This window comes from Oncorhynchus nerka, unplaced genomic scaffold (genome assembly GCF_034236695.1).
Source record: "Oncorhynchus nerka isolate Pitt River unplaced genomic scaffold, Oner_Uvic_2.0 unplaced_scaffold_1349, whole genome shotgun sequence".
NCBI lineage: Eukaryota > Metazoa > Chordata > Actinopteri > Salmoniformes > Salmonidae > Oncorhynchus > Oncorhynchus nerka.
In genome coordinates, this window is record NW_027040001.1 from 37797 (window position 1) to 65739 (window position 27943).

Below are 27943 nucleotides of genomic sequence, written 5' to 3' on the forward strand. Positions count from 1 at the left end.
CCCTACCTAACTGCTGCTGCCGCCCCCTACCTAACACAGCCCCACTACCTAACTGCTGCCACCCTACCCAACTGCTGCTGTCCCCCTACCTAACAGCTACTGCCCCCTACCTAACTGCTGCTGCCCCTACCTAACTGCTGCTGCCCCCTACCTAACTGCTGCTGCCCCCTACCTAACTGCTGCTGCCCCCTACCTAACTGCTGCTGTCCCCTACCTAACTGCTGCTGCCCCCTACCTAACTGCTGCTGCCCCCTACCTAACAGCTGCTGCCCCCTACCTAACTGCTGCTGCCCCCTACCTAACAACTACCTAACTGCTGCTGCCCTACCCCACTCCCTAACTGCTGCTGCCCCCTACCTAACAGCTACTGCCCCCTACCTAACTGCTGCTATCCCCCTACCTAACTGCTATGCCCCCTACCTAACAGCTGCAGCCCCCTACCTAACTGCTGCTGCCGCCCTACCTAACAGCTACTGCCACCCTACCCAACTGCTGCTGTCCGCCTACCTAACTGCTGCAGCCCCTACCTAACTGCTGCAGCCCCCTACCTAACTGATACTGCCCCACTACCTAACTGCTGTTGCCCCACTACCTAACTGATCCTGCCCCACTACCTAACTGCTGTTGCCCCACTACCTAACTGATACTGCCCCACTACCTAACTGATACTGCCCCCTACCTAACTGATACTGCCCCCTACCTAACTGCTGTTTCCCCCTACCTACCTGATACTGCCCCCTACCTAACTGCTGCAGCCCCCTACCTAACTGCTGCAGCCCCCTACCTAACTGCTGTTTCCCCTACCTACCTGATACTGCCCCCTACCTAACTGCTGCTGCCCCCCTACCTAACTGCTGCTGCCCCGCTACCTAACTGATACGTCATTTCCGGTCAGAACTTGCAGGCTTGTTTTCGAGTTGCTGTGCGTTTTGTTGCCAACCTATTTTGCTACCTGACAACTTTACGGTTTTCACTTTTTAAATACCGTTCATATATTTATTTATTTTTTCCTCAACTTTTTCACTCCGGACGCTTTATCTGGACACGATTCGTCAGGACCTCCAACAGCCGAAGCTAAGTAGTAACATTAACATGATGCCTTCTAATTGCAGTCGCTGATTGCAGTGCTACAAGCCCAGCTTCAGACGCAATCGTTAGGCAAGGGTAATTTCAGTGTAGGAAAGGATGAAACAGCGTCTGTGCCACCAGTAAGTACAGATAGTAGTATAAATCCCCTGACATAGTCCCCGCAGCCGGACAACTTTCTCACGGTTTCTGGAAGGAAATGCTGTAGGAACGCTCAACCGGTGTCGCTCATTCAGCCGACAGAAACTTTCAACCGGTTTTCCCCATTAAGCAGCGGGTCGGTGTCAGAGGCCGAGTCTTCTCTGGTCTCTACTCCTCCCGTTACGGGGTCTGAGACGCCGAAGCTTCCCACCATTAGCTCTGACAAATTGAAAACTCCAGTCATTGGCGACTCCATTAACCGCAGTATTAGATTTAAAGCGAATCATCCAGCGATCATACACTGTTTACCAGGGGGCAGGGCTACCGACGTTAAGGCTAATCTGAAGATGGTGCTGGCTAAAGCTAAAACTGGCGAGTGTATAGAGATATTGTTATCCACGTCGGCACCAACGATGTTAGGATGAAACGGTCAGAGATCACCAAGCGCAACATAGCTTCTGCGTGCATATCAGCTAGCTGCAGTCAATTGAAATAAATGAATTAGGCTCTAATCTATGGATTTCACATGACTGGGGATACAGATATGCTTCAGTTGGTCACAGATGCTTTAAAAAAAAGGTAGGGGTGTGGATCAGAAAACCAGTATCTGCTGTGCAGTGACACATCTCCTTCGGATAGAGTTGATCAGGCTGTTGATTGTGTCCTGAATGGTGTCTCATTCCTCTTCAATGTCTTATCGAAATTCCTGGATATTGGCTGGAACTGGACCACGCTGTTGTATACATTGATCCAGAGCATCCCAAACATGCTCAATGTGTGACATGTCTGGTGATTATGCAGGCCATGGAAGAACTGGGACATTTTCAGCTTCCAGGAATTGTGTACAGATATTTGCGACATGGGGCCGTGCATTATCATGCTTAAACTTGAGGAGATGGCGGCAGATTAATGTCACGACAATGGTCCTCTCTCGTCACGGTGTCTCTGTGCATTCAAATGGCCATCGATAACATGGAATTGTGCTCGTTGTCTGTAGCTTATGTGTGCACATGCCATAACTCCACCGCCACCATTGGGCACTCTGTTCACAACGTTGACATCAGCCAACCACTCGCCCACACGACAGCATACACGTGGTCATACTGCAAAATTCTCAATAACGACGTTGGACGTGGATTATGGTAGAGAAAATAACATTAAATTCTCTGACAACAGCTCTGGTGGACATTCCTGCAGCCAGCATGCCAATTGCACACTACCTCAAAACTTGAGACATTTGTGGCATTGTTATGTTACAAAACTGCATATTTTAGAGTGGCCTTTTATTGTCCTAAGCACAAGATGCACATGTGTAATGGTCATGCTGTTTAATCAGCTTCTTGACATGCCACACCTGTCAGGTGGATGGATTATCTTGGAAAAGGAGAAAGTCTTACTAACAGGGATGTAAACACATTTGTGTGCAAAATTTGAGCAAAATAAGCTTTTTTGTGCATATGGAACATTTCTGGGATATTTCAGCTCATGGAACATGGGACCAACACTTGTTGCGTTTATCATTTTTGTTCAGTGGATATTATTATAGTGTGTGTGTGTGTGCGTGCGTGTGGAGGGTGGGGTTATATTGCCAGGTCGCAATTGTAAATGAGAACTTGTTCTCAACTTGCCTACCTGGTTAAATAAAGGTGAAATAAAAAATAAAAAATATCCTCCTCCAATGAACTTTCCCTTGGAACAGGTTGTTTGTCAAATATAAATAACTCATTCATGGTTTTATGGGGGTTGAAAGCTGTTTGCAGGGCCGCAATATATAAGGGGACAAAGTCTGTGTTCAGCCAAACTGCAACCAGACTTATACTGTAGATCGACAGAGACATCATGAGAGCCACTGCAGCCATCCTATTGGTCCTCTGTCTCCTGGATGTCGGTCATGGTAAGTTACCATCATCTGAAAACGTATTTTATAGGCAGCTCTACATTAAACTTCAAATTGATCATGAAGTTGGCTCCATAATTTCATCCTCCTTTTTGCTGGTTTACTCTACTCATGTGTCTTTGATCTGGTGTCTCCATAGCCTGGGACTGTCAGCCTGTAGTGGATATCAAGAATCTGGTGCATATCTATGCAGGACTGGGGCAAGTGGTTGCTACGAACACAAGTCAAACCCCCTACTACCTGGTAGGTGATAAATGGATCCCCCTGCCTGGTACCCTGAAGCATATCACTGTAGGACCAGCAGGGATCTGGGGTGTCAACAAGGCAGACTCAATCTACAAGTATGTGGCCGGTAAACTGGGTGCAAGCTGCAGGTTAGTGGAGAGCATTGCTCAATATTTATCCAGAGGACACCTGCTTCTTAGCTTTCCTGATACGATCAGGGTGTTGAAAAAATAATTGATGTTTTAAATTGTAACTTGTAGGTCATTTGGCAGTACTCACAGATGTGCTCCTTGTTTGCTTGTCTGTCCGTCTGTCTGTCTTTGTGGTCTTCGGCCCTTCTGAAACAGTTGGATGCTGGAGGTGAACAGTTTATTGTGGGGGCCAACATGGACGATACTCGATTCTGTCTGACACGTGGTGCCACAGTTGGCTACAAGGGTCCAGGCTCACCTCTTCCAAGGACAGGATTGCAGGAGCTGTGAAGTACTACAGCTGTGGACCCTTTGGGTGCTGGGCAGTCAACAAGAATGATAATATCTACTTAATGAGTGTAAGATCTGGGAAAGAGTGTGAGAGCTGGAGTAGAGTAGTAGAGGATGGAGAGTGTCAGTTATTCTAAACTGTTTCACATTAAAACTGTTGAAATTGTCCTAAAACCCTGATTGAATCTATTTTCCAGCTGAATCAAGACTGTCAAAACAACGGGTGGAGTCACATTGACGGCAAGCTTTCCATGATTGAGGTGGCAACTGATGGTAGTGTCTTTGGGGTCAACTCTGAGGGTAGTGTTTATACCAGGTAAGGTTACTACTGAACTATGTGTATGGTTCCACCCATTTCCCACTCAACTTGCAGTCATTTCTTATAATTCTTCTTCTTTATGTATAATTATTATCCTTACTGTACATGCTTTGTGAAGCTCTTTACACAAAAACTAAAATACTGTAGATACATAAATAAAATCAGTCAAATATAATCAGATCTAAACTTATAATTCTTATAAAGACATGTGTAGACAGTGTACGATAAAATATGTAAAAGTTGGATGTCCTGTAAAGCTACAGTTTGGGATAAAAACAACAACTTCCCAGACACCCCACCACTTGTTTTGGTAAACACACCACAATACAAAAACTCCATGCCACACCCTGGCCTGACCCAATACATGAAGAAAAACACAAAATACTTAGACCAGGGCGTGACAGAACCCCCCCCCCTAAGGTGCGGACTCCCGAACGCACCTCAAAACAATAGGGAGGGTCCGGGTGGGCGTCTGTCCATGGTGGCGGCTCCGGCGCGGGACGTGGAACCCACTCAGTCAATGTCTTAGTCCCCTCTCCTCGCGTCCCTGGATAGACCACCCTCGCCGCCGACCATGGCCTAGTAGTCCTTACCCAGAACCCCACTGGACTGAGGAGCAGATCGGGACTGAAGGACAGCTCGGGACTGAGGCAGCTCGAGACTGAGGGGAACCTCGGGAGTGAGAGAAGGCTCGGGAGTGAGAGAAGGCTCGGGAGTGAGAGAAGGCTCGGGAGTGAGAGAAGGCTCGGGAGTGAGAGAAGGCTCGGGAGTGAGAGAAGGCTCGGGAGTGAGAGAAAGCTCGGGAGTGAGAGGAAGCTCAGGCAGGTTGATGGATCTACCAGATCCTGGCTGGCTGGTGGTTCCGACAGATCCTGGCTGACTGGCGGATCCTGGCTGACTAGCAGATCTGGCAGATCCTGGCTGACTGGTGGATCCTGGCTGACTGGCGGATCCTGGCGGATCCTGGCCGACTGGCGGATCCTGGCCGACTGGCGGATCCTGGCCGACTGGCAGATCCTGGCCGACTGGCACTTCTGGCGGATCCTGGCTGACTAGCAGATCTGGCGGATCCTGGCTGACTGGCGGATCCTGGCTGACTGGCGGATCCTGGCTGACTGGCGGATCTAACTGATCCTGACAGACTGGCGGCGCTGGGCAGACTGGCGGCGCTGGGCAGACTGGCGGCGCTGGGCAGACTGGGAGCACTGGCGGCGCTGGGTAGACTGGGGGCACTGGCGGCGCTGGGCAGACTGACAGCTCTGGCTGCTCCATGTAGACTGACAGCTCTGGCTGCTCCATGCAGACTGGCTGCTTCATGCAGACTGACAGCTCTGGCTGCTCCATGCAGACTGGCTGCTTCATGCAGACTGACAGCTCTGGCTGCTCCATGCAGACTGGCTGCTTCATGCAGACTGACATCTCTGGCTGCTCCATGCAGACTGACAGCTCTGGCTGCTCCATGCAGACTGGCGGCTCTGGCTGCTCCATGCAGACTGACAGCTCTGGCTGCTCCATGCAGACTGGCGGCTCTGGCTGCTCCATGCAGACTGACGGCTCTGGCTGCTCCATGCAGACTGACGGCTCTGGCTGCTCCATGCAGACTGGCGGCTCTGGCTGCTCCATGTAGACTGACAGCTCTGGCTGCTCCATGCAGACTGACGGCTCTGGCTGCTCCATGCAGACTGGCGGCTCTGGCTGCTCCATGCAGACTGACAGCTCTGGCTGCTCCATGCAGACTGACAGCTCTGGCTGCTCCATGCAGACTGACAGCTCTGGCTGCTCCATGCAGGCTGGCAGCTCTGGCTTCTCCATGCAGGCTGGCTTCTCCATGCAGGCTGGCAGCTCTGGCTGCGCTGAACAGGCGGGAGACTCCGGCAGCGCAGGAGAGGAGAAAGGCTCTGGCTGCGCTAAACAGGCGGGAGGCTCCGGCAGCGCTGTAGAGGAGGAATGCTCTGGCTGCGCTGAACAGTGGGTAGGCTCCGGCAGCGCTGTAGAGGAGAAAGGCTCTGGCTGCGCTAAACAGGCGGGAGACTCCAGCAGCGCAGGAGAGGAGAAAAGCGCTGGCTGCGCTGAACAGGCGAGGCGCACTGAAGGCCTGATGCGTGGTGCTGGAACTGGTGGTACTGGATCGAGGACACGCACAGGAAGCCTGGTGCGGGGAGCTGCTACCGGAGGACTGGAGTGTGGAGGTGGCACAGGATGGTCTAGACCGTGAAGGCGTACTGGAGATCTTGAGAGCAGTGTTGGCACAGGACGTGCAAGGCTAGGGATGTGCACAGGAGGCCTGGTGCGTGAGGCTGGCACCAACTTCACCAGCCGACTAACACGCACCTCAGGACGAGTATGGAGCGCTAACCCAGGTGCCATCAAATCCCCAACACGTTCCGTCGGGCGAATTCCATGCAAAAAGCACCAACACAGCAACTCCCTCATTTCTCTCTCCTCCAATTTCCCCTTTAACTCCTTCACAGTCTCTGTTTCGCTCACCTCCAACACCGGCTCTGGTTCTGGTCTCCTCCTTGGCTCCTCACGATAAACAGGGAGAGTTGGCTCAGGTCTGACTCCTGACTCTGCCACACTCTCCCTGAGCCCCCCCCCCAAGAAATTTTTGGGGCTGATTCTCAGGCTTCCATCCGCTACGCCGTGCTGCCTCCTCATATCTGCGCCTCTCAGCTTTCGCCGCCTCCAGTTCTTCCTTGGGGCGGCAATTTTCTCCAGGCTGAGCCCAGGGTCCTTTACCGTCCAGTTCTTCCTCCCATGTCCATTTCTCCAGGTGGTGCAGCCTCTGTTGCCTCTCCTGTGGCTCCTGCCTGTTAACACGCTGCTTGGTCCGTTGGTGGTGGGTGATTCTGTAACGGCTTTCTAGGTGTGGTGAAGGAGAGTCGGACCAAACTGCAGCGTGTAGATTGCGATCCATGTTTAATGAAAAAACAAACGTAAATACGAATAAACACAAAACACTACAAAACAATAAACGTAATGAAAACCGAAACAGCCTATACTTGTCAACTAAATACAGCGACAGGAACAAAGACACTAAGGACAATCACCCACGACAAACTCAAAGAATATGGCTGCCTAAATATGGTTCCCAATCAGAGACAACGATAAGCACCTGCCTCTGATTGAGAACCACTCCAGACAGCCATAGACTTTGCTAGAAAACCCCACTAGCTACAATCCCAAATACATACACACCAAAACCCCAGGACAAAACACACCACAATACAAAAACTCCATGCCACACCCTGGCCTGACCCAATACATGAAGAAAAACACAAAATACTTAGACCAGGGCGTGACATGAGGAATGTAGTTAGAGAAATGTAACCACTCTCAAATTCAAACATGGAGCTACGGATGCAAAGACAGACCGATTATTTGTTTTAAAAAAACATGTTATATAACATGTTTTTTTAAAGCTATACATTGTTTGTTTACAATAACATTGTTTACAAACAATTGAGTAAAAGCTTACATTTTAGCTTCTGATGTGGTTGAATAAAGCTCAAGAGGCAGAAGTTATATTCTTCAAAAATCTATGGCTACAATGCCTTGCGAAAGTATTCGGCCCCCTTGAACTTTGCGACCTTTTGCCACATTTCAGGCTTCAAACATAAAGATATAAAACTGTATTTTTTTGTGAAGAATCAACAACAAGTGGGACATAATCATGAAGTGGAACGACATTTATTGGATGTTTCAAACTTTTTTAACAAATCAAAAACTGAAAAATTGGGCGTGCAAAATTATTCAGCCCCTTTACTTTCAGTGCAGCAAACTCTCTCCAGAAGTTCAGTGAGGATCTCTGAATGATCCAATGTTGACCTAAATGACTAATGATGATAAATACAATCCACCTGTGTGTAATCAAGTCTCCGTATAAATGCACCTGCACTGTGATAGTCTCAGAGGTCCGTTAAAAGCGCAAAGAGCATCATGAAGAACAAGGAACACACCAGGCAGGTCCGAGATACTGTTGTGAAGAAGTATTTGGTATTTGTATTTCTTTACATTAAAATTGCCATCGTTAAAATGCACTTGTGTTCGTTGTCTGGAGCTTATGCCTGCGCATACCATAACCCTACCTGCACTCTTTCCACTACAAACCAGATGGACATACTGAAAAATTCTCTAAAAAGACTTGAGGTGGCTTATGGTAGAGAAATTAACATACAATTATCTGGCAACAGCTCTGGTGGACATTCCACCTCCACTATGACTGCGAAAGAGGGAATCCTGATGGGCCAGCACGGGAGCCAAGGTAAACAGAGCTCTTAGGTGCCAAAAAGCCCCGTCTGCCTCAACTGACCACTGTAGATGTACAGGACCCCCCTTCAGCAGTGAGGTAATGGGAGCAGCCACCTGGCCAAAACCCCCCATAAATCTCCCTAAACATCACTGCACCTCCTTTACCGTGGTGGGAGTCGGCCAATTACGCACGGCTGCAATGCGGTCACTCTCTATCTCCACCCCTGATGTGGAAATGCGATGCCCTAGGAAGGAGACGGCCTGCTGAAAGAACAGACATTTCTCAGCATTGACGTACAGGTCATGCTCCAACAGTCGTCCAAGTACCTTGCACACCAAGGACACATGCTTGGCGCGTGTAGCGGAGTAAATCAGAATGTCATCGATATACACCACTACACCCTGCCCGTGCAGGTCCCTGAAAATCTTGTCTACAAAGGATTGGAAGACTGATGGAGCATTCATCAACCCGTACGGCATGACGAGGTACTCATAATGCCCTGAGGTGGTACTAAACGCTGTCTTCCACTCGTCTCCCTCCCGGATACGCACCAGATTGTATACACTCCTGAGATCCAGTTTAGTGAAGAAGCTCGCCCTGTGCATTGACTCAATTGCCGTGGCGATATGAGGTACCGGGTAACTGTACCTCACCGTGACCTGATTTAGACCTCTATAGTCGATGCACGGGTGCAGACCTCCATCCTTCTTCTTCACATAAAATAAACTTGAGGCGGGTGAAGTGGAGGACCGAATGTACCCCTGACACAGGGACTCGGAGACATATGTCTCCATAGCTACAGTCTCCGCTTGCGACAGGGGATACATGTGACTCCTGGAAAGTGCAGCGTCTACAAGGAGATTTATCGCACAATCCCCCCGTCGATGGGGTGGTAATTGAGTCGCCTTCTTTTTACAGAAGGTGAGAACCAAATCGGCATATTCTGGGGGAATGCGCACGGTAGAGACCTGGTCTGGACTTTCCACCGTGGTAGCACCAACGGAAACCCCTACACACCTCCCCGAGCACTCTCGCAACCACCCCGTGAGAGCCCTCTGTTGCCAGGAAATGGTGGGGTAATAACGAGCCAACCAGGGAAGGCCTAGTACCACGGGAAACGCAGGAGAGTCAATGAGGAAGAGACTGAGTATCTCCTCGTGACCCCCCTGCATTTCCATAGCCAGGGAGATGGTAGCTTCCCTGATTAGCCCGGACCCTAATGATCGACTATCCAGAGCGTGAACCGGAAAAGCTCTATCCACAGGAATAATGGGGATCCGTAAACTAAGAGCTAACGCTCTGTTGGTAAAATTCCCAGCTGTGCATGAATCAACGAGCGCCTTACGCTGGGAATGCGGGGAGAACTCAGGGAAACAAACAGGTACAAACCGGTGGACAACAGAGGACTCTGGATGAGAGTGGTGCAGACTCACCTGGGGTGACGCCAGAGATCCCTGCCTGCTGCCTCGACACTCAGAGGGACCAACCCGACACTGACCGGCAGTGTGCCCTCTGCGGCCACAGATGGTGCATGTGAAGGCCCCTCCTCCAGCCTCCCTACGCTCAGCCCCTCCCAACTCCATGGGCACCGGAGCGGGAGTACTGGGAGATGGAACCGACAGAGCCCCCTCAAGACGTCCACGGATGACCAGCAGGTTATCCAACCGGATGGACAGATCCACCAGTTGGTCAAAGGTGATGGTGGCATCCCTGCATGCCAACTCCTGTCGGACGTCCTCACGCAGGCTGCATCGATAGTGGTCGATGAGAGCCCTGTCGTTCCATCCTGCTCCGGCGACCAAGGTCCGGCACTCCAGCGCGAACTCCTGTGTGCTCCTCGTCCCCTGCCTCAAATGGAAGAGTCATTCCCACGCCGCTCTACCTTCGGGCGGATGGTCAAAGACGGCCCGGAAGTGGTGGGTGAACTCCTCGAAGTGGTCCAACGCCGCGTCTTCCTCTCTCCACACGGTGTTTGCCCACTCCAGCCCTCTCCCCGAGAGGCATGAGACGAGGGTGGATACTCTCTCCCTTCCTGAGGGAGCTGGGTGAACAGTGGCCAGGTATAGGTCCAGTTGTAAAAGGAACCCCTGGCACTGTGCGGCTGTCCCATTATACTCCCACTGGAGCTGGATCCGGACAGGACAGGTAGAGGCAACCCGGTTGCACTGGTCGAGGCGCTGGAGAGACTTCCTGTCTCTCCCAGCGGTCCATGGTCTGGACAACGCGATCCATCATGGCACCGAGATGATGTAGCATAGCCGCGTGTTCCTGGACACGTTCCTGGACTCCTCTGACCGGGGTACCTGCTCCTACTGACTCCATGGTGGGTGTAAGATTCTGTCAGAAGTATGCATACTGGTCTATAGCAAGCGGCAACGGTGAGAGACTTGTTTATGGAAAGGTTCATTTTTAGAAGTAGAAGCTCAAATTGTTTGGGTACAGACCTGGATAGTAAGACAGAACTCTGCAGGTTATCATTGCAGTAAATTGCAACACCGCCCCCTTTGGCAGTTCTATCTTGTCGGAAAATGTTATAGTTAGGAATGGAAATGTTAAGGTTTTTGGTGCTCTTCCTAAGCCAGGATTCAGACACGGCTAGGACATCCGGATTGGTGGAGTGTGCTAGCGCAGGGATGAAAACAAACGTAGGGAGGAGGCTTCTAATGTTAACATGCATGAAACCAAGGCTTTTACGGTTGCAGAAGTCAATAAATGAGAGAGCCTGGGGGATGGAGTGGAGGTAGACACTGCAGGGCCTGGATTAACCTCTACATCACCAGAGGAACAGAGGAGGAGTAGGATAAGGGTACGGCTAAAGGCTAACAGAACTGGATGCCTAGTACGTTCAGAACAGAGAGTAAAAGGAGCAGATTTCTGGGCACGGTAGAATATATTCAAGGCATAATGTACAGATAAAGGTATAGTAGGATGTGAATACAGTAGGGGTAAACCTGTGCATATAGTGATAATGAAAGAGATATTGTCTCTAGAAATAGCATTTAAACCAGGTGATGTCACTGCGTGTGTGGGAGGTGGAACTAAATTGTTAGCCAAGGCGTGTTGAGCAGTGCTAGAGGCTCTACAGTGAAATAAAACAATAGTTACAAACCAGAACAGCAATCAACACAGCATGGTGACTTTAGGGAAAGGCATGCGTAGCCGGGTGATCATACAAGTCCAGTGCGTGGCTTCAAGCAGCTAGCGGCACGGGGCTAGCAGGCTAACAGAAAGGCCTTAGAGGGATGACGCGATGGAGGGAAGTCTGTTGTGGTCCCCTCGTGAAGTTACATCAACGGACGAATCAGCAGGGCTCCATGTGGTAAACCAGGCCAATTGGCTAAATATGTCTGGTGTGTCACGAATATTACCGAAGGTGACTCCCCATCTTGTTCGGGTGGCGCTCGGCGGTCGTCGTCGCCGGTCTACTAGCTATCGCCGATCCGTTGTTCTGTGTTCCTTTAGTTCTGTCTAATTGGTAGCACCTGTTTCTTGTTTGGTTGTTAGGGTAGGGTTATATATAGTCTGTTCAGCCCGCTTCTGTTTCGTGCGGGCTTGTTCGTCTGTTTTGTTGTTTGAGTGTATTTTGTTCGCATTTGGGTTTCACGCTGTCCGTTTATATTTCTGTTCATTTGTGTTGCCACTTTTGTTCATGTTATGTTTCCTGGACATTAAAGCGTGTTCTTTTCCCACATCTTATGCTCTCTGCGCCTGACTCCACACCTCTTCACTCATTTACCGTAACAGAAGCCCGCACCTTATATATGGAGTCAGCAGGAGCAGCGACCACTCCTCTTCCCACTATGGAGGAGAGAGTCCATCATCACACGTCCATCCTCCATCGCCTAGGATCAGCGATGGATCAGATGATGGAGAGGATGGATCGTTGGGAGAGGAATGGTCTCCCTACTAACCCACCGACCCTCCCACCAGCAACTCTACCATCTCCCCCATCTGGATCAGGTTCCAGCGCTCTGCTCATGACCCCTCCGAGGAAGTACGATGGAGCAGCGACGGGGTGCCAGGGATTCCTGCTTCAATTAGACCTCTACCTGGCCACCGTTCGGCCGGCTCCCTCGGAGGAAGAGAGAGTAGGAGTCCTCATCACATGCCTGACCGGTAGAGCCCTGGAGTGGGCTAATGCGGTCTGGAACGGGCCCGACTCAGCGAGGGACAACTACCCGGAGTTCACCTGCCGTTTCAGGGCCGTGTTCGATCACCCTCCAGAAGGTCGAGCGGCGGGTGAGAGATTGTTCCATCTTAGACAGGGGACGAGGAGCGCGCAGGACTTCGCGCTGGAGTTCCGGAACTTGGCCGTGGGAGCAGGGTGGAACGACAGGGCCCTGATAGACCATTACAGGTGTAGCCTGAGAGAGGACGTCCGTAGGGAGCTGGCCTGTCGGGATACTACACTTAGCCTGGATGGACTGATAGACCTGTCGATCCGGTTGGACCATCTGCTAGCTGCTCGTGGACGTTCTGAAAGGGTCCTGTCAGTTCTACCTCCTGACCCTCCTGCTCCTATCCCGATGGAGCTAGGAGGGACCGCGTCAAGGGAGATCGGAGGAGGAAGCTCCTCCTGTACCAGTTGTGGCCGGAGAGGGCACACGTCTGGTCGGTGCTGGAGGAATTCATCTGGGAATCGAGAGGGCAGGCAGAACACTCATCGGTCACCCCAGGTGAGTAAGCACCACACTCTCCCAGAGTTTCCTGTTGGTCACATGTTCCTATTAATTTGTTTCCTTAATTATTCTCCTTCTCTCCAGCATAAGGCACTGGTAGATTCAGGCGCAGCTGGAAACTTTATAGATCGCGGACTCGCTCAGAGGTTGAGGATTCCGTTAGTAAAAGTAGACCCCCCTTTTACCGTGCACTCTTTAGATAGTCGACCATTAGGGTCAGGGCTGGTGAAGAAAGCCACAATTTCGTTGGAGATGATTACGCAGGGGAATCACAAGGAGCGAATTAGTTTGTTCCTTATCGATTCATCTGCGTTTCCAGTTGTACTGGGGATTCCCTGGCTAGCTATTCATAATCCTACGATTTCGTGGAAACAGGGAACTCTACAGGGGTGGTCTGATGAGTGTTCAGGCAGGTGTGTAGGGGTTTCCATCGGTGCGACAACGGTGGAGAGTCCAGACCAGGTTTCCACCGTGCGCATTCCAGCTGAGTATGATGATTTGGCTATCGTTTTCAGTAAAAAGAAGGCGACCCAATTACCACCCCATAGGCAGGGGGATTGCGTGATAAACCTCCAGGGTAACGCTGCACTCCCCTGGAGTCATGTGTATCCTTTGTCCCAGGAGGAGAAGGTGGCTATGGAAACTTATATCACCGAGGCTCTGGGACAGGGGTACATTCGGCCCTCCATGTCACCTGTCTCTTCGAGTTTCTTTTTTGTGAAGAAAAAAGATGGTGGTTTACGTCCGTGTATTGATTATAGAGGTCTAAATTCCATCACAGTGGGTTTTAGTTACCCATCACCTCTCATTGCTACGGCAGTGGAATCATTTCACAGAGCGCAGTTCTTCACTAAACTGGATCTCAGGAGTGCTTATAATCTGGTGCGTATTCGGGAGGGAGATGAGTGGAAAACTGCATTTAGCACTACTTCTGGCCATTATGAGTACCTCGTCATGCCATACGGTTTAAAGAATGCTCCAGCTATATTTCAATCCTTCGTGGATGAGATTCTCAGAGACCTGCACGGACAGGGCGTAGTGGTGTATATTGACGATATTTTGATCTACTCCGCTACACGCACTGCGCATGTATCTCTTGTGCGCAAGGTTCTTAGACGACTGCTGGAGCATGACCTGTATGTGAAGGCGGAGAAATGTGAGTTTTCCAAACAATCAGTTTCCTTCCTGGGTTATCGCATTTCCAGCTCTGGGTTGGTAATGGAGGGTGACCGCGTAAAGGCCGTGCGTAATTGGCCAACTCCGACCACGGTAAAGGAGGTGCAGCGGTTCTTGGGTTTTGCCAATTACTACCGGAGGTTTATCCGGGGTTTTGGTCAGGTAGCTGCCCCTATTACCTCACTGCTGAAGGGGGGGCCGGTGCGTTTGCAGTGGTCAGCAGAGGCGAACGGAGCTTTTCATAAGTTGAAGGCGATGTTTACTGAGGCGCCGGTGTTGGCGCATCCGGACCCTTCTTTGGCGTTTATAGTAGAGGTGGACGCATCCGAGGCTGGGGTTGGAGCGGTGCTCTCACAGCGTTCGGGTGCGCCACCGAAGCTCCGCCCCTGTGCCATTTTTTCGAAGAAACTCGGGTCAGCGGAGCGGAATTATGATGTGGGGGATAGTGAGTTGTTGGCTATGGTTAAAGCCCTGGAGGTGTGGAGACACTGGCTTGAGGGGGCTAAGCACCCTTTCCTTATCTGGACTGACCACCGTAACCTGGAGTATATCCGATCAGCTAGGAGACTGAATCCTCGTCAGGCAAGGTGGGCCATGTTTTTCACTAGATTTCGTTTTACTATTTCGTATAGACCAGGTTCCCTCAACACTAAGGCTGACGCGCTGTCAAGACTCTATGACACTGAGGACAGGTCCATCGATCCTACTCCCATCATTCCGGCAGCTAAGCTGGTGGCACCAGTAGTATGGGATGTGGACACGGACATCGAGCGGGCGCTAAGGGAGGAACCTGCACCTCCACAGTGTCCGGAGGGTCGTAGGTACGTGCCGCTGGCTGTCCGTGATTAATTGATTCGATGGGCTCATTGTCTACCCTCGTCGGGTCACCCAGGTATTTTTAGGACAGTGAGAGGTCTTGAGAGGAAGTACTGGTGGCCCACTTTGAGGAGGGATGTGCGATTCTATGTTTCCTTCTGTTCGGTGTGCGCCCAGAGTAAGGCTCCTAGACACCTGCCAAGAGGTAAATTACAACCTCTTCCCGTTCCACAACGGCCGTGCACCCATCTATCGGTGGATTTTCTTACTGACCTTCCTCCCTCTCAGGGTAACACAACAATCCTGGTCGTTGTGGATCGGTTCTCTAAGTCCTGCCGTCTTATCCCATTGCCCGGTCTCCCTACGGCCCTACAGACTGCGGAAGCTCTTTTCACCCATGTCTTCCGGCACTACGGGGTGCCCGAGGATATAGTTTCTGATCGGGGCCCCCAATTTATCTCCCGTGTTTGGAGGGCATTTATGGAACGTCTGGGGGTCTCGGTCAGCCTTACCTCAGGGTATCACCCGGAGAGTAATGGGCAGGTGGAGAGAGTTAACCAGGAGGTGGGTAGGTTTCTGCGGTCGTATTGCCAGGACCGGCCAGGGGAGTGGGCGAGATATATGCCCTGGGCAGAAATAGCCAAGAACTCACTAAGCAACTCCTCTACCAACATGTCACCATTTGAGTGCGTGTTGGGGTACCAGCCAGTCCTGGCACCGCGGCATCAGAGCCAGACTGAGGCTCCTGCGGTGGAGGAGTGGGTACAGCGCTCTAAGGAGACCTGGAGGGCGGTCCAAGAGTCATTACGCCAAGCGAGTATAAGGCAGTGAGGCCCTCGTGTTTGCACCTGGGGACAGGGTCTGGCTCTTGACCCGAAACCTGCCCCTCCGCTTGCCCTGCCGGAAGCTGGGTCCGCAGTGTATAGGGCCATTTAAAGTCCTCAACAGAATAAACGAGGTTTGTTATCGATTATTACTTCCTTCGTATTAACCCCTCGTTTCATGTGTCTCTTCTCAGGCCGGTGGTAGCTGGTCCCATGCAGGAAGATGAGGTTCCGGAGGTTCCTCCGCCCCCTCTGGACATCGAGGGGTCCCCGGCGTACAAGATACGAGCTATTCTGGACTCGAGACGCCGGGTGAGGGGCTTGCAGTACCTCGTTGACTGGGAGGGGTACGGTCCGGAGGAGAGGTGCTGGGTTCCGGTGAGGGATATTCTAGACCCATCTATGTTGAGTGAATTCCATCGCCTCCATCCGGATCGCCCAGCGCCTCGGCCCCCGGGTCATCCCCGAGGCCAGCGTCGGCGCGCTGCGGGAGCTGCGCGTCAGGAGGGGGGTACTGTCACGAATATTACCGAAGGTGACTCCCCTTCTTGTTCGGGTGGCGCTCGGCGGTCGTCGTCGCCGGTCTACTAGCTATTGCCGATCCGTTGTTCTGTGTTCCTTTAGTTCTGTCTAATTGGTAGCACCTGTTTATTGTTTGGTTGTTAGGGTAGGGTTATATATAGTCTGTTCAGCCCGCTTCTGTTTCGTGCGGGCTTGTTCGTCTGTTTTGTTGTTTGAGTGTATTTTGTTTGCATTTGGGTTTCACGCTGTCCGTTTATATTTCTGTTCATTTGTGTTGCCACTTTTGTTCATGTTATCTGACTCCACACCTTTCCGGATCACGGACCATCAAGCTGAACCTCGGCAAGACGCTGCTCTTCCTCCCGGGGAAGGACTCTTTTCGCCATCATTTTGTCCTCCTCCCAGAGCGCTAAGAACCTTGGCGTGACTGGACAACACCCTGTCGTTTCACTCAAGGCGGTGGCCCGTTTTAGGTTCATGCTCTACAACATGGTGGCTGAAGTCCTAATCCAACTTGTCATCTGTCTGGATTACTGCAACTCGCTGTTGGCTGGGCTCCCTGCCTGCCATTAAACCCTACAACTCATCCAGCAGTTCAACCTTCCCAACCCCGCTCCTGCTCCCTCCACTGGCTTCCAGTTAGATACAAGACCATGGTGCTACGGAGCTGTGAGGGGAACGGCACCTCGTACCTCCAGGCTCTGATCAGGCCCTACACCCAAACAAGGGCACTGCGTTCATCCACCTCTGGCCTGCGCCTCCCTACCACTGAGGAAGTACAGTTAGCTCAGCCCAGTCAAAACTGTTCGCTGCTCTGGCCCCCAATGGTGGAACAAACTCCCTTCAATTTTATTTTAAATATCATAATAAAAAATGAAAAGATTTAGATGCACTACTGTTCCAAAATAAAATGCACCAATTTGTAAGTTCAGAGCGTCTGCTAAATGACTTAAATGTAATGTAAATGAATTTACCGTAACATGGTGGCTGAAGAAATATGTCGAAGGGCCTCTTAAGCCAGCAGTCCAATAGAAGTCCGACAGGGGTCGTTAGCTCTGGAATTTATTTTATTTTAAATATCATTTGAGGTTCTTGCGGTAGGACGCGAGAAGAATAAGTCCGACTAGCTCTGGTTTGAGTCACGCTGTACAGACTGGCGAGAGTTGTCCGGGATGAAGGTAGCTGATGACCGCTAGCAAAGGATAGCTGACTGCTAGCTAGTGGCTTCGGAATGTATTCGATGGGCCTCGTAAGCCAACAGTCCGTTGTGCTCTAGACAGCTAGCATTCAGGGGAAGTTAGCTGCGAAGGTCGGAAGGTTCAGAGCTTGCGATAGGAATCCGGGGATATGGAGAGAAAAATAGGTCCGGTATGCTCTGGTTGAATCGTGTTGTACAAACTGGCGAGAGCTTTTCGAGCTAGAGGTTAGCTAATGACCGTTAGCTGGCTAGTTAGCTAGCTAGTTTATGTTGGAGAGATTCCAGTAATAGAGGCAAAGAAAAATACGTTAGAGAAAAAGCAGGTCCACACCACATTGGGTGAGGCGGGTTGCAGGAGAATATAAGTAAGGGTTTAGAAAAATATAAAAAGATGCGAAGAAAAATATATAAAATATATATACATGGGACACAACAAGACGAAGAACAAATACATCTGACTGCTACGCCATCTTGGATTTTATTCTTCCCAGTAGGTGAAAACATAACCCCTACTCAAACAACGTTCTGCCTTACCTTTATCGTAAGAGTAAAACCAAACTTTACAACTTTCCCTTCTCTTTCGGCTTCACCCTTATGAAATGTCCAAGACTTAAAAGTAACATGTAAATCGCTAAAATGTATAACCTATTTCAGTCAATCCATAAGAATAAAAAACACATTTCGGTGGGGACAACTCTATCGCAATTATCTCTCCACTATTATTTAGAATTCATTAGATTTAGGTAAATGTCTCTTCTATGATTCAGTAATTTAAATACGACTCCATTCTCAATACGTTATTCCAGCAGACCATTTAGGCAAAAGACAACGTATTACATCGAAATCGCCTCGCTATTATTTAGAATGAATTAGTCTTTCAATTGAACCTAAACAAGTATAAATGTTCAGTTTATATCTTAAACAAACACTAACAACTGAATCTTTCCAGGAAAAACATATCAATAGTTGAATTACAATCAGAAACACAGATTTTAGTCAATTGGTGCATAGGCTGGGATACAAACCCAGGTCTCCTGCATGGTAGGCAATAATTATAGCTCTGGACCACCAAAGCTATAGAAATGATGAAGACTCCTTGCAAATAACCCTATTTATAATTGTCTGTTGTCGTAAAATCGAGACAATCGTACTACCGAGACAATTCCCCCAAAATAGCCCTAATTTAAAGGTCCAGGCATTTCTCCGGCAATGATTCTTCTTCCTCTCTCTCTCGTTGTCTCTGCCTCTCTTTCTCTCTGCATGTCCCCTTATCTTCTCTTTTCCTTTCCTCTCTTGACTTTTGTCACTCTTATCTCCTACTCAGAATTTAGGAATAATTACTATTGTGACTTTTATAAGTTATTAGGTCTCACACGCACATAATTTTTCACCTGCTGATATCCTTCTTGTAACTTTCTCTCACCCTCTCTACACTTGCCTTCTTACCTTCTTTTCCAGGCTTCAGACAGCCAGGTATCTAACCCTCGACCTGCTGTTTCCCTTCACTATCTACACGTTTTATGTATCTACTTTATCATTCATTCAAATTGTTCTACATCTAGACGTCTCTCAAATTTGTACTTCTTTCTCAATTTTGGGCATTAGATTTGCCCGGTTAATTCCGGGACATTCTTTGAGGATTTACTACCCATGTTATTCAATTACCTTTCCTTGTTATTCTGCTTCTTCTCACAATCTATGTGTATGTGCTTTTAAAACTCTGATCTCTTCTCACAATCTATGTGTCTCACAATTGATGTGTATGTCACTATTCCCTATGTGTGTGCTCCCACTATATGCTCACAATCTATGTGTATCTCTTAACCCATGTGTGCTTTTCCTTTCTTGAAACTTTATCTATAGAGGTGTCTTTCAATCGGACATTATGTCTCACACGGCCCTAGTTAGCAGCCTATTTTTCCGTTGTTCCTTGTGACTTTTGACTCGTTAATATCTCGTATCTCACCCCGCTATATTAGGCTTCCCTTTTTTTCCTTTCTTCCTTTTTAATTGTTTTATTTCAGTATTGTCTTTTGAATCGGATCTATGGTTAATTCACCACATGTTAATTATCTTGTTCGCATAGAATTAACCTCCTATCTCACAAACCCTATTTTATATCCTCGCCTCTCCTCAATTTAGGGCTTTATTTAGGTATGTCTTTTGAATCCGATCTATGGTTAATTTACCATTTAAGTTATCCTATTTGCACAAAATCACCGTCCTATCTCACAACACCTATTTTATATGCCTTGTTAATAACCTCTCTGCCTTTTCTCACAGACCTCAATTATTAAGCTAGTTTAATTTATGGTAGTGCACATGTACCTCAGGTCTTTGCAGACCTGATCCCTTATCGATATCGTTATTACACAAAGTAAAAACCGTCTCAGTGAATCTGTTTAGAATAACTAAGTTCCTATCCTCTATTAATTCTAGGTGTTTAGAATATCAAGTCCAAGATGTCTTAAAATATTCCTCCAAATTTGTGAATGAAGATTTACTGACCTTATCTTGTAGGCTGGGGAAAGCAATGTCGGTTGGATTCCGTCACTGTCTCTTGTCGACCTTAGAAATATACCAGCCTGTTATGGAACCCCAATGTTAGGGGACAGGTCTTTATTTTACGGGTCAACATTCCGCCCGTGCACGGTTTTCGGCGTGTTACCTTCTGACAACAGGGACAATGTATTGGAATCCATCTCGAAGGACCAAATTGTTATGAGAATTTCGTTATCAATGTTCATAAACTTCAATTCATCTACTCGGTCTGCAACCCAGAGTTTGTAAGATTTTGGTTGAATGAAAGACAAGAGTCCCAGCTTACAATAGTCAAAATGTTTATTCACGGGAGCACTCCAAAGTTCATTATACAAACCCAGTCTTTTATAACACCCACAAACAAGTTCAAATCTTAAGCTAAGCCTGATTTAGACAGTCGGTGTTTTTCCACTACACAGATACATTGTTTAATCTGCAACATGTTTCATAATTTTCTGCAAGCCTAACAGTTTCTCCCCTCCACCCGTGGAGACAGAATGTCCTGTAAGGAACACAGTAGTACAACTCGTCTGTCGATAACTCCTCTTATCATTTGTTTCCCACTTGCACCCTGCTTACATACTAACAAGGAACAAAATGTCCTTGTTTTAATTCTGACTAAAACTACACACATCAGATTATAGTTTTATGATTCTAATACATTTCAGACAATTATATGGTTTCAGAGTGGAATTATTTAATTATTATCTTTAAACATATATCCTTCCCTATACTGCTCCACCGACTCCCAGACGGTCTCTGGCTCTCTCCACCCCTTGTGCCTCCCCCCAAAATATATTTGGTTTCTGTGGCCGCGGACCCCGGCGCCGTCGCTGTCCTCCTATACTCCTTGGTGACTCGCATCCACCCATTATTACCTCCCATGTCCAGCTCTCCTTTAACTCGGTCCTTCAGTGGTGGGATATTCTGTCACGTTCATCGTATACATAATGAGCGGACCAAGGCGCAGCTTGAGTAGAGTTCCACATATTTATTAAAGTGAACCTTCAACAAACAACAAAGAATAAACTAACATGCAGTTCGTAGCGCACCAAAACAAAATCCCACAAACCCAGGTGGGAAAAGGACCACAGTAAGTATGATCCCCAATTAGAGGCAACGATCATCAGCTGCCTCCAATTGGGAACCATACACACACCAACATAGAAATTCAAGACTAGAACACCCCCTAGTCACACTCTGACCTATTGCACCATAGAGAACCCCAAGGGTGTCACGCCCTGGTCGAAGTATTTTGTGTTTATCTTTATGTATTGGGTCAGGCGAGGGTGTGGCATGGGGTTTTTGTATTGTGGTGTGTTTTGTCTTGGGGTTTTGGTGTTGGTATTGGGATTGTAGCTTAGTGGGGTATCTAGCAAAGTCTATGGCTGTCTGGAGTGGTTCTCAATCAGAGGCAGGTGTTTATCGTTGTCTCTGATTGGGAACCATATTTAGGCAGCCATATTCTTTGAGTTTGTCGTGGGTGATTGTTCCTGTCGCTGTGTTAGTTGACAAGTATAGACTGTTTCGGTTTTCGTTACGTTTATTGTTTTGTAGTGTTTGTGTTATTTCGTGTTTACGTTTGTTTGATTAAACATGGATCGCAATCTACACGCTGCGTTTTGGTCCGACTCTCCTTCACCACACCTAGAAAACCGTTACAAAGGGCTCTCTATGGTCAGGGTGTGACAATTATGCTGGTGTCAATTTTGTGAGAGTAAAAATGTATTATTTTCCAATAAAATCTCTGAACTATTGTAGTGGAAAGTCATCACCATGTCGTGGATATTACCACCAGGGACACTCAAAACCAATCTTAAATGAATCATCCTTTCTGATCAGCGTGCTGGAGAGGTTCCAAACATCTCAATGCACCAGGGTACACGTGTCAAACAGTTGTCTAATATATGACTATACACAGACAAGTTATATTTGCATGATTTAGCATAATTAACATTTTGTTTCAGTCTGTAACCGACCAATACTGGTTCATACCATGTGACAGACAAACCTCACAAGGCTTCTTTCTCTCTAAACTGAGACCTTGAAAATTAGATCTTTCAAGTCAAATTGTATTGGTCCCATACACACGTTTAGCAGATGTTATTGGTCCCATACACACTGCTAGCAGATGTTATTGGTCCCGTCCCATACACACGGCTAGCAGATGTTATTGGTCCCATACACACTGCTAGCAGATGTTATTGGTCCCGCAGATGTTATTGGTCCCATACACACGGTTAGCAGATGTTATTGGTCCCATACACACGGTTAGCAGATGTTATTGGTCCCATACACGGTTAGCAGATGTTATTGGTCCCATACACACGGTTAGCAGATGTTATTGGTCCCATACACACGGTTAGCAGATGTTATTGGTCCCATACACACGGTTAGCAGATGTTATTGGTCCCATACACACGGTTAGCAGATGTTATTGGTCCCATAGCAGATGTTATTGGTCCCATGGTTAGCAGATGTTATTGGTCCCATACACATGGTTAGCAGATGTTATTGGTCCCATACACATGGTTAGCAGATGTTATTGGTCCCATACACATGGTTAGCAGATGTTATTGGTCCCATACACATGGTTAGCAGATGTTATTGGTCCCATACACATGGTTAGCAGATGTTATTGGTCCCATACACATGGTTAGCAGATGTTATTGGTCCCATACACATGGTTAGCAGATGTTATTGGTCCCATACACATGGTTAGCAGATGTTATTGGTCCCATACACATGGTTAGCAGATGTTATTGGTCCCATACACATGGTTAGCAGATGTTATTGGTCCCATACACATGGTTAGCAGATGTTATTGTGAGTGTAGCAAAATGTCTTCTCAAAACAAAGGTCTGGGCGTACTGCTAAATAGCAGATACTGATAGTGAGAATTCATTCAGTCAGTCACTTGCATGAGCACAGAAAACGGTTATTAGAAAAGCACATGAATAGAACACAGAAATTAGTTATTAGAAAAGCACAAACATAAAACATTTCCAGCACACCATTAACAGGAAAGGCATAGTTCCAGAAATACATTTTAGAATGAAAGATTCTCACAAACAAAACATCTGGACACTGTAATAGCATGTGAGCTCTCTAATTTCAAGTGACCAATGGCTGGCCAACTTGAGACTCAAAAGATAAACCTGACTTTGCCAAATATATCTTAGATCAGCATAAAAAGACTAGCACTACAACCCCTCAGACAGCTGTACATGAGAGGATCATGTTTTGTCATTTGTTGTTCCTGTTTGGTTGCTTTTCGAGCACTGAGATTCTATTTTATAATGTAAAGCGATATATAAACTAAATCAATTATTATTTATTACTATTATTGTGTGCACTGCATGATGAAACCGGACGAGGAGATGACCCAAAGATGGCCCAAGTTTTAGGTCATGTGCTTGTGGTGGTTAATTTCTTTACTATCAAATGAGGAGAAAAACTTATCACACAAGTCAGAGTTATACTTAAACTAAGTCTTTCTTCACTTATTAATAAGGGAGCAGGTCAATACAACACACACATATAAAGTGAATTGATTTAAGTGCTCTACAATAATGATGGCTGGTCGACGAATCACCCTCAGATGATTTGTTGAGAGCCCCGAGACAAAAGTACTTTTATAGTCTTTTATAGCCAAGATACACCCCTTTCAACCTACATCGAAAGGGTCACAAGGTTAAGATTTGTGTGAAAGATACTGTCTGCTGTGAATTATAAGTATCTGCTGTCAAAACATCTTTGTGTAGAGACCAGGGTCTGGCCCCGAGCCATCTCTCCCTGGTACCATATAGATCAGAAACATTAACTCATGCTTTGGAATGTGGTCTGCTTAGGTTTTATCACCCAAAAGACATCGTAAATCTCCTGTCAGTGTTATCTCCCAGAGGCCCATCCTCAGTAGAACACACACACAATAGTTATAAGAATCCTCTATTCTGTTGCATGAAACAACTGTTTGATGCAATAAAATACTTATAATATAATCGTGTAATTTTGCTCTCACATGCTTCATGTGCATGCACATTGAGACATGGCTCCATCCAGTGCCCTCTGGTTTACTGGCTGTGATGCTGACTGTGTTGAAGGGGTGAGGTTTGTGTTTAAAGGAGATGTTAGGGAGACCGTCAAATATACACAGTAAAAAAATAAAGTAGTTTCAACTAATTATTATTAAGTAAGGCTTTTTTTTTGTTTACTCAACTTTTCAGGTAAAGTGTTAGCAGAACTTAATGTTTAGTTGGCCCAAAATTGTGTTTGCTCATCTTGTCTATGTTTGTTCAACTATTATTTGGGCATCTAACAAAGAAAGAATGTGCAACTGGTTACACACACAAAGTGCTTTTCACAGACAATGTTTTCAACTTATATATCTGACGTCTATGATTACATTGTTCATGTTTATTTATTCAGTAATTGTTATTCAACATGTCCTTACCTGGGATTGGAACTCACAACCTTTGGGTTCATGGCATTCCGATCTTCCTGCTACACCCCCATGTTGTGTGTTTGTAAAAAGTTATTGTTTTCCTACCTTGTCAGAACATTCAGGTGAATTGTTTGGACGTTGGGGTCCTGAGAAGGCAGGAAAACACGTACACATGTACGCACGCACACATGTATGAGATCTGGGGTGGCAGGGTAGCCTAGTGGTTAGAGTGTTGGACTAGTAACTGAAAGGTTGCAAGTTTGAATCCCCGAGCTGACTAGGTACAAATCTGTCGTTCTGCCCCTGAACAGGCAGTTAACCCACTGTTCCTAGGCTGTCATTGAAAATAAAAATGTGTTCTTAACTGACTTGCCTAGTTAAATAAAAGGTAAAAAAATATATATAAAAAAATCTGTTAATATAATATATGATGAAAAGGTGTTAATCAAGGACTAAAGGTGAATGTGGTCACACTTTATTTAGATACTATCTGTAGATCATCTATATGAAACTATTACCATCTGTTGATCACTTGAGTGGGTTGAGTCACTGACGTGGTCTTCCTGTCTGGGTTGGCGCCCCCTTTGGGTTGTGCCGAGGCGGAGATCTTTGTGAGCAATACTCGGCCTTGTCTCAGGATGGTAAATTGGTGGTTAAAGATATCCCTCGAGTGGTGTGGGGGCTGGGCTTTGGCAAAGTGGGTGGGGTTATATCCTGCCTGTTTGGCCCTATCTGGGGGTGTCATCGGATGGGGCCACAGTGTCTCCTGACCCCTCCTGTCTCAGCCTCCAGTATTTATGCTGCAGTAGTTTATGAGTCGGGGGGATAGGGGCAGTCTGTTATATCTGGAGTATTTCTCCTTTCTTGTCTGGTGTCCTGTGTGAATTTAAGTATGCTCTCTCTAATTCTCTTTCTTTCTTTCTCTCTCTTGGAGGACCTGAGCCCTAGGACCATGCCCCAGTCCACCTGGCCGTGCTGCTGCTCCAGTTTCAACTGTTCTGCCTGCGGCTATGGAACCCTGACCTGTTCACCGGATGTGCTACCTGTCCCAGACCTGCTGTTTTCAACTCTCTAGAGATAGCAAGACCGGTAGAGATACTCTCAATGATTGGCTATGAAAAGCCAACTGACATTTTCTCCTGAGGTGCTGACCTGTTGCACCCTCGACAACTACTGTGATTATTATTATTTGACCATGCTGGTCATTTATGAACATTTGAACATCTTGGCCATGTTCTGTTATAATCTCCACCCGGCACAGCCAGAAGAGGACTGGCCACCCCTCATAAGCTGGTTCCTCTAAGGACTTTTTCCTAGCCACCGTGCTTCTACACCTGCATTGCTTGCTGTTTGGGGTTTTAGGCTGGGTATCTGCACAGCACTTTGAGATATCAGCTGATCTAAGGGCTATATAAATACATTTGATTTGATTTACAGCTAAAGGCTATCAAATCTGGTCGTCTATTGCGTTGGGGACAGAGAATAAAAGGAGCAGATTTCTGGGCATGGTAGAAAAGATTCAGGGCATAATGTACAGACAGGGGTTTGCTAGGGTGAGGGTACCGTGGAGGTAAACCTAGGCATTGAGTGACAATAAGAGAGGTTGCATCTCTGGAGGTGCTAGATATGCTAGTTGTGGTCACCCCATTTGTGGGGGGAAAGGCGGTATCCGAGGCATGTTGAGTGGGGATAGGGGCTCCGCAGTAAAATAAAACAATGATAACTACCCTAAACAACAGTATACAAGCCATATTGACATTAGAGAGAGACATAAAGCAATCACAGTTGTTGATTGGGAGAGTAAGCTAAGACAACAACGGGTAAGACAGCAACAGCTAATCAGCTAAGACAACAGGTAAAATGGCGATGAATGGGCAGAGAGGGTCAGTTAACTACACACAGGGCCTGAGTTCGAAGTCTGGGGCCGACAGGTAAACAAAATAAACAAAATGGAGTACTGTGATTAATGAACAGTCCAGCAGGCATCAGCTATGAAGCCAGGCATCATAGGGTCCAGTGAACAGCAATAAATGAAACAGGGAAGTTGTTACTACGCTAGCAAGCGGGAGACACGGCGTTCATTAAGGTTAGCAGGCCAGGGCTAGCAGAAGAGTCTTCACCGATGTCCGACAAGGGCCGGTTGAGGTAACATCGGACGAAATTACGTCGGCAGACCTGACGTGATGGATCGGCGGGGCTCCGTGTCGACAAAGGGTCCAGGCCAATTGGCAAAAGAGGTATTTTAGCTGGAGTAATTTTGTTTGCTACCCGGGAAATGCCCCTGGCTCGGGGCTAACTGGTGCTAGCTTCGGGACAAGGGTGTTAGCCACTATAGCCACTCGGTAGAAGCTAGCAAGTTGCGATGATCCGATGCAAAGGTTCAGAGCTTACGGCAGGAATCCAGCGATTTAGTGGCTTCTAGTCGTGCTAGTGAAGAGTCCGGGGGGCATCAGCTGTGTAGTCGAGTGATCATAGGGTCCACTGAGCAGGCCGGGAGATGGGCCTGGCTCAAAGGCTAGCTTTGGGGCTGGGCCAGTCGGTAGCATCTAGCTAGCTGTGGTGATCTGGAGTAATGGAGTATTCTGGAGTAATGGTGGAGAAAAGCAGTCCAATATTCTCAGGGTTGATATCGCACTGAGCAGACTGGCGGGTATTATCCAGGGTAAAAGCAGCTGGTGTCTGAGCTAGAGGTAAAGGCCGCTAGCCGTGGCTAACAATGACTAACTAGCTAATTAGCTGATTAGCATCTGATGGCTAGCTTCTGATGGAGGTTCTAGCTGTAAGGTCAAAAAAAAAATAGCGTATCCGTATCACATTGGGTGAGGCGGGTTGCCGTCTTGGATCACTATGTGATACTACTTTGAGGAATCTAAAATATTAAATATATTTTGATTTGTTTAACACTTTTTTGGTAACTACACGATTCCATATGTGGTATTTCACAGTTTTGATGTCTTCACTATTATTCTACAATGTAGAAAATAGTTAAACTAAAGAAAAACCCTTGAATGAGTAGATGTGTCCTAACTTTTGACTGGTACTGTAGGTGTGTGGAAAGTTTTTGACTGAGACATGGGAATGAAGAAAGTTTACATTCTGTCCAAACATGTTTTTGTTGAATCTCGTGGATCCTAAGAGGGGAAGCACAGGGCAAATGTCTGGTTTCAGTCACAGATAAGGGAGGACAGGCGTGGATTAAGGAAGAGAGAGGAATTCGGCCCAGGTCACAGGTCAGATGGAGTGAAAAGGAACAGATCACAAAGGTGAGAGGAACCAAACAAGTTCTTGACTAGCAACAGATATGTGTTGGCTGTCTAGATGTGCAAGGAGTTGATTCCGGC

At 47.6% G+C, this 27943-nt stretch overlaps 2 protein-coding genes and 1 pseudogene across 2 annotated transcripts in view; 2 read left to right on the plus strand and 1 right to left on the minus strand.

Annotated features, from left to right (window-relative positions):
- LOC135568898 (fish-egg lectin-like) overlaps positions 1 to 27943 on the minus strand; it is a 52977-nt pseudogene that overhangs the window by 24568 nt on the left and 466 nt on the right.
- Positions 1 to 27943, plus strand: part of LOC115117982 (fish-egg lectin-like) — a 93975-nt gene that overhangs the window by 13331 nt on the left and 52701 nt on the right. The window lies entirely within an intron of this gene.
- Positions 3067 to 27611, plus strand: LOC115119015 (fish-egg lectin-like). Its single transcript, XM_065015686.1, has 6 exons — positions 3067 to 3121; positions 3264 to 3498; positions 3776 to 3899; positions 4029 to 4147; positions 16092 to 16275; positions 25537 to 27611. The coding sequence occupies exons 1-6, from the start codon at positions 3067 to 3069 to the stop codon at positions 25675 to 25677; spliced, it is 858 nt and encodes a 285-aa protein (XP_064871758.1). The 3' UTR covers positions 25678 to 27611.

What these genes read in the sequence shown, in the direction of transcription:
- LOC115119015 (XM_065015686.1), top strand. Translation starts at nt 3,067, where the DNA reads ATGAGAGCCACTGCAGCCATCCTATTGGTCCTCTGTCTCCTGGATGTC. An exon ending in AAACTGGGTGCAAGCTGCAG is followed by an intron (nt 3,499 to 3,775) that starts GTTAGTGGAGAG and finishes GTGGTGCCACAG; the next exon opens with TTGGCTACAAGGGTCCAGGC. An exon ending in AGGAGAGGTGCTGGGTTCCG is followed by an intron (nt 16,276 to 25,536) that starts GTGAGGGATATT and finishes TCTCTCTTGGAG; the next exon opens with GACCTGAGCCCTAGGACCAT.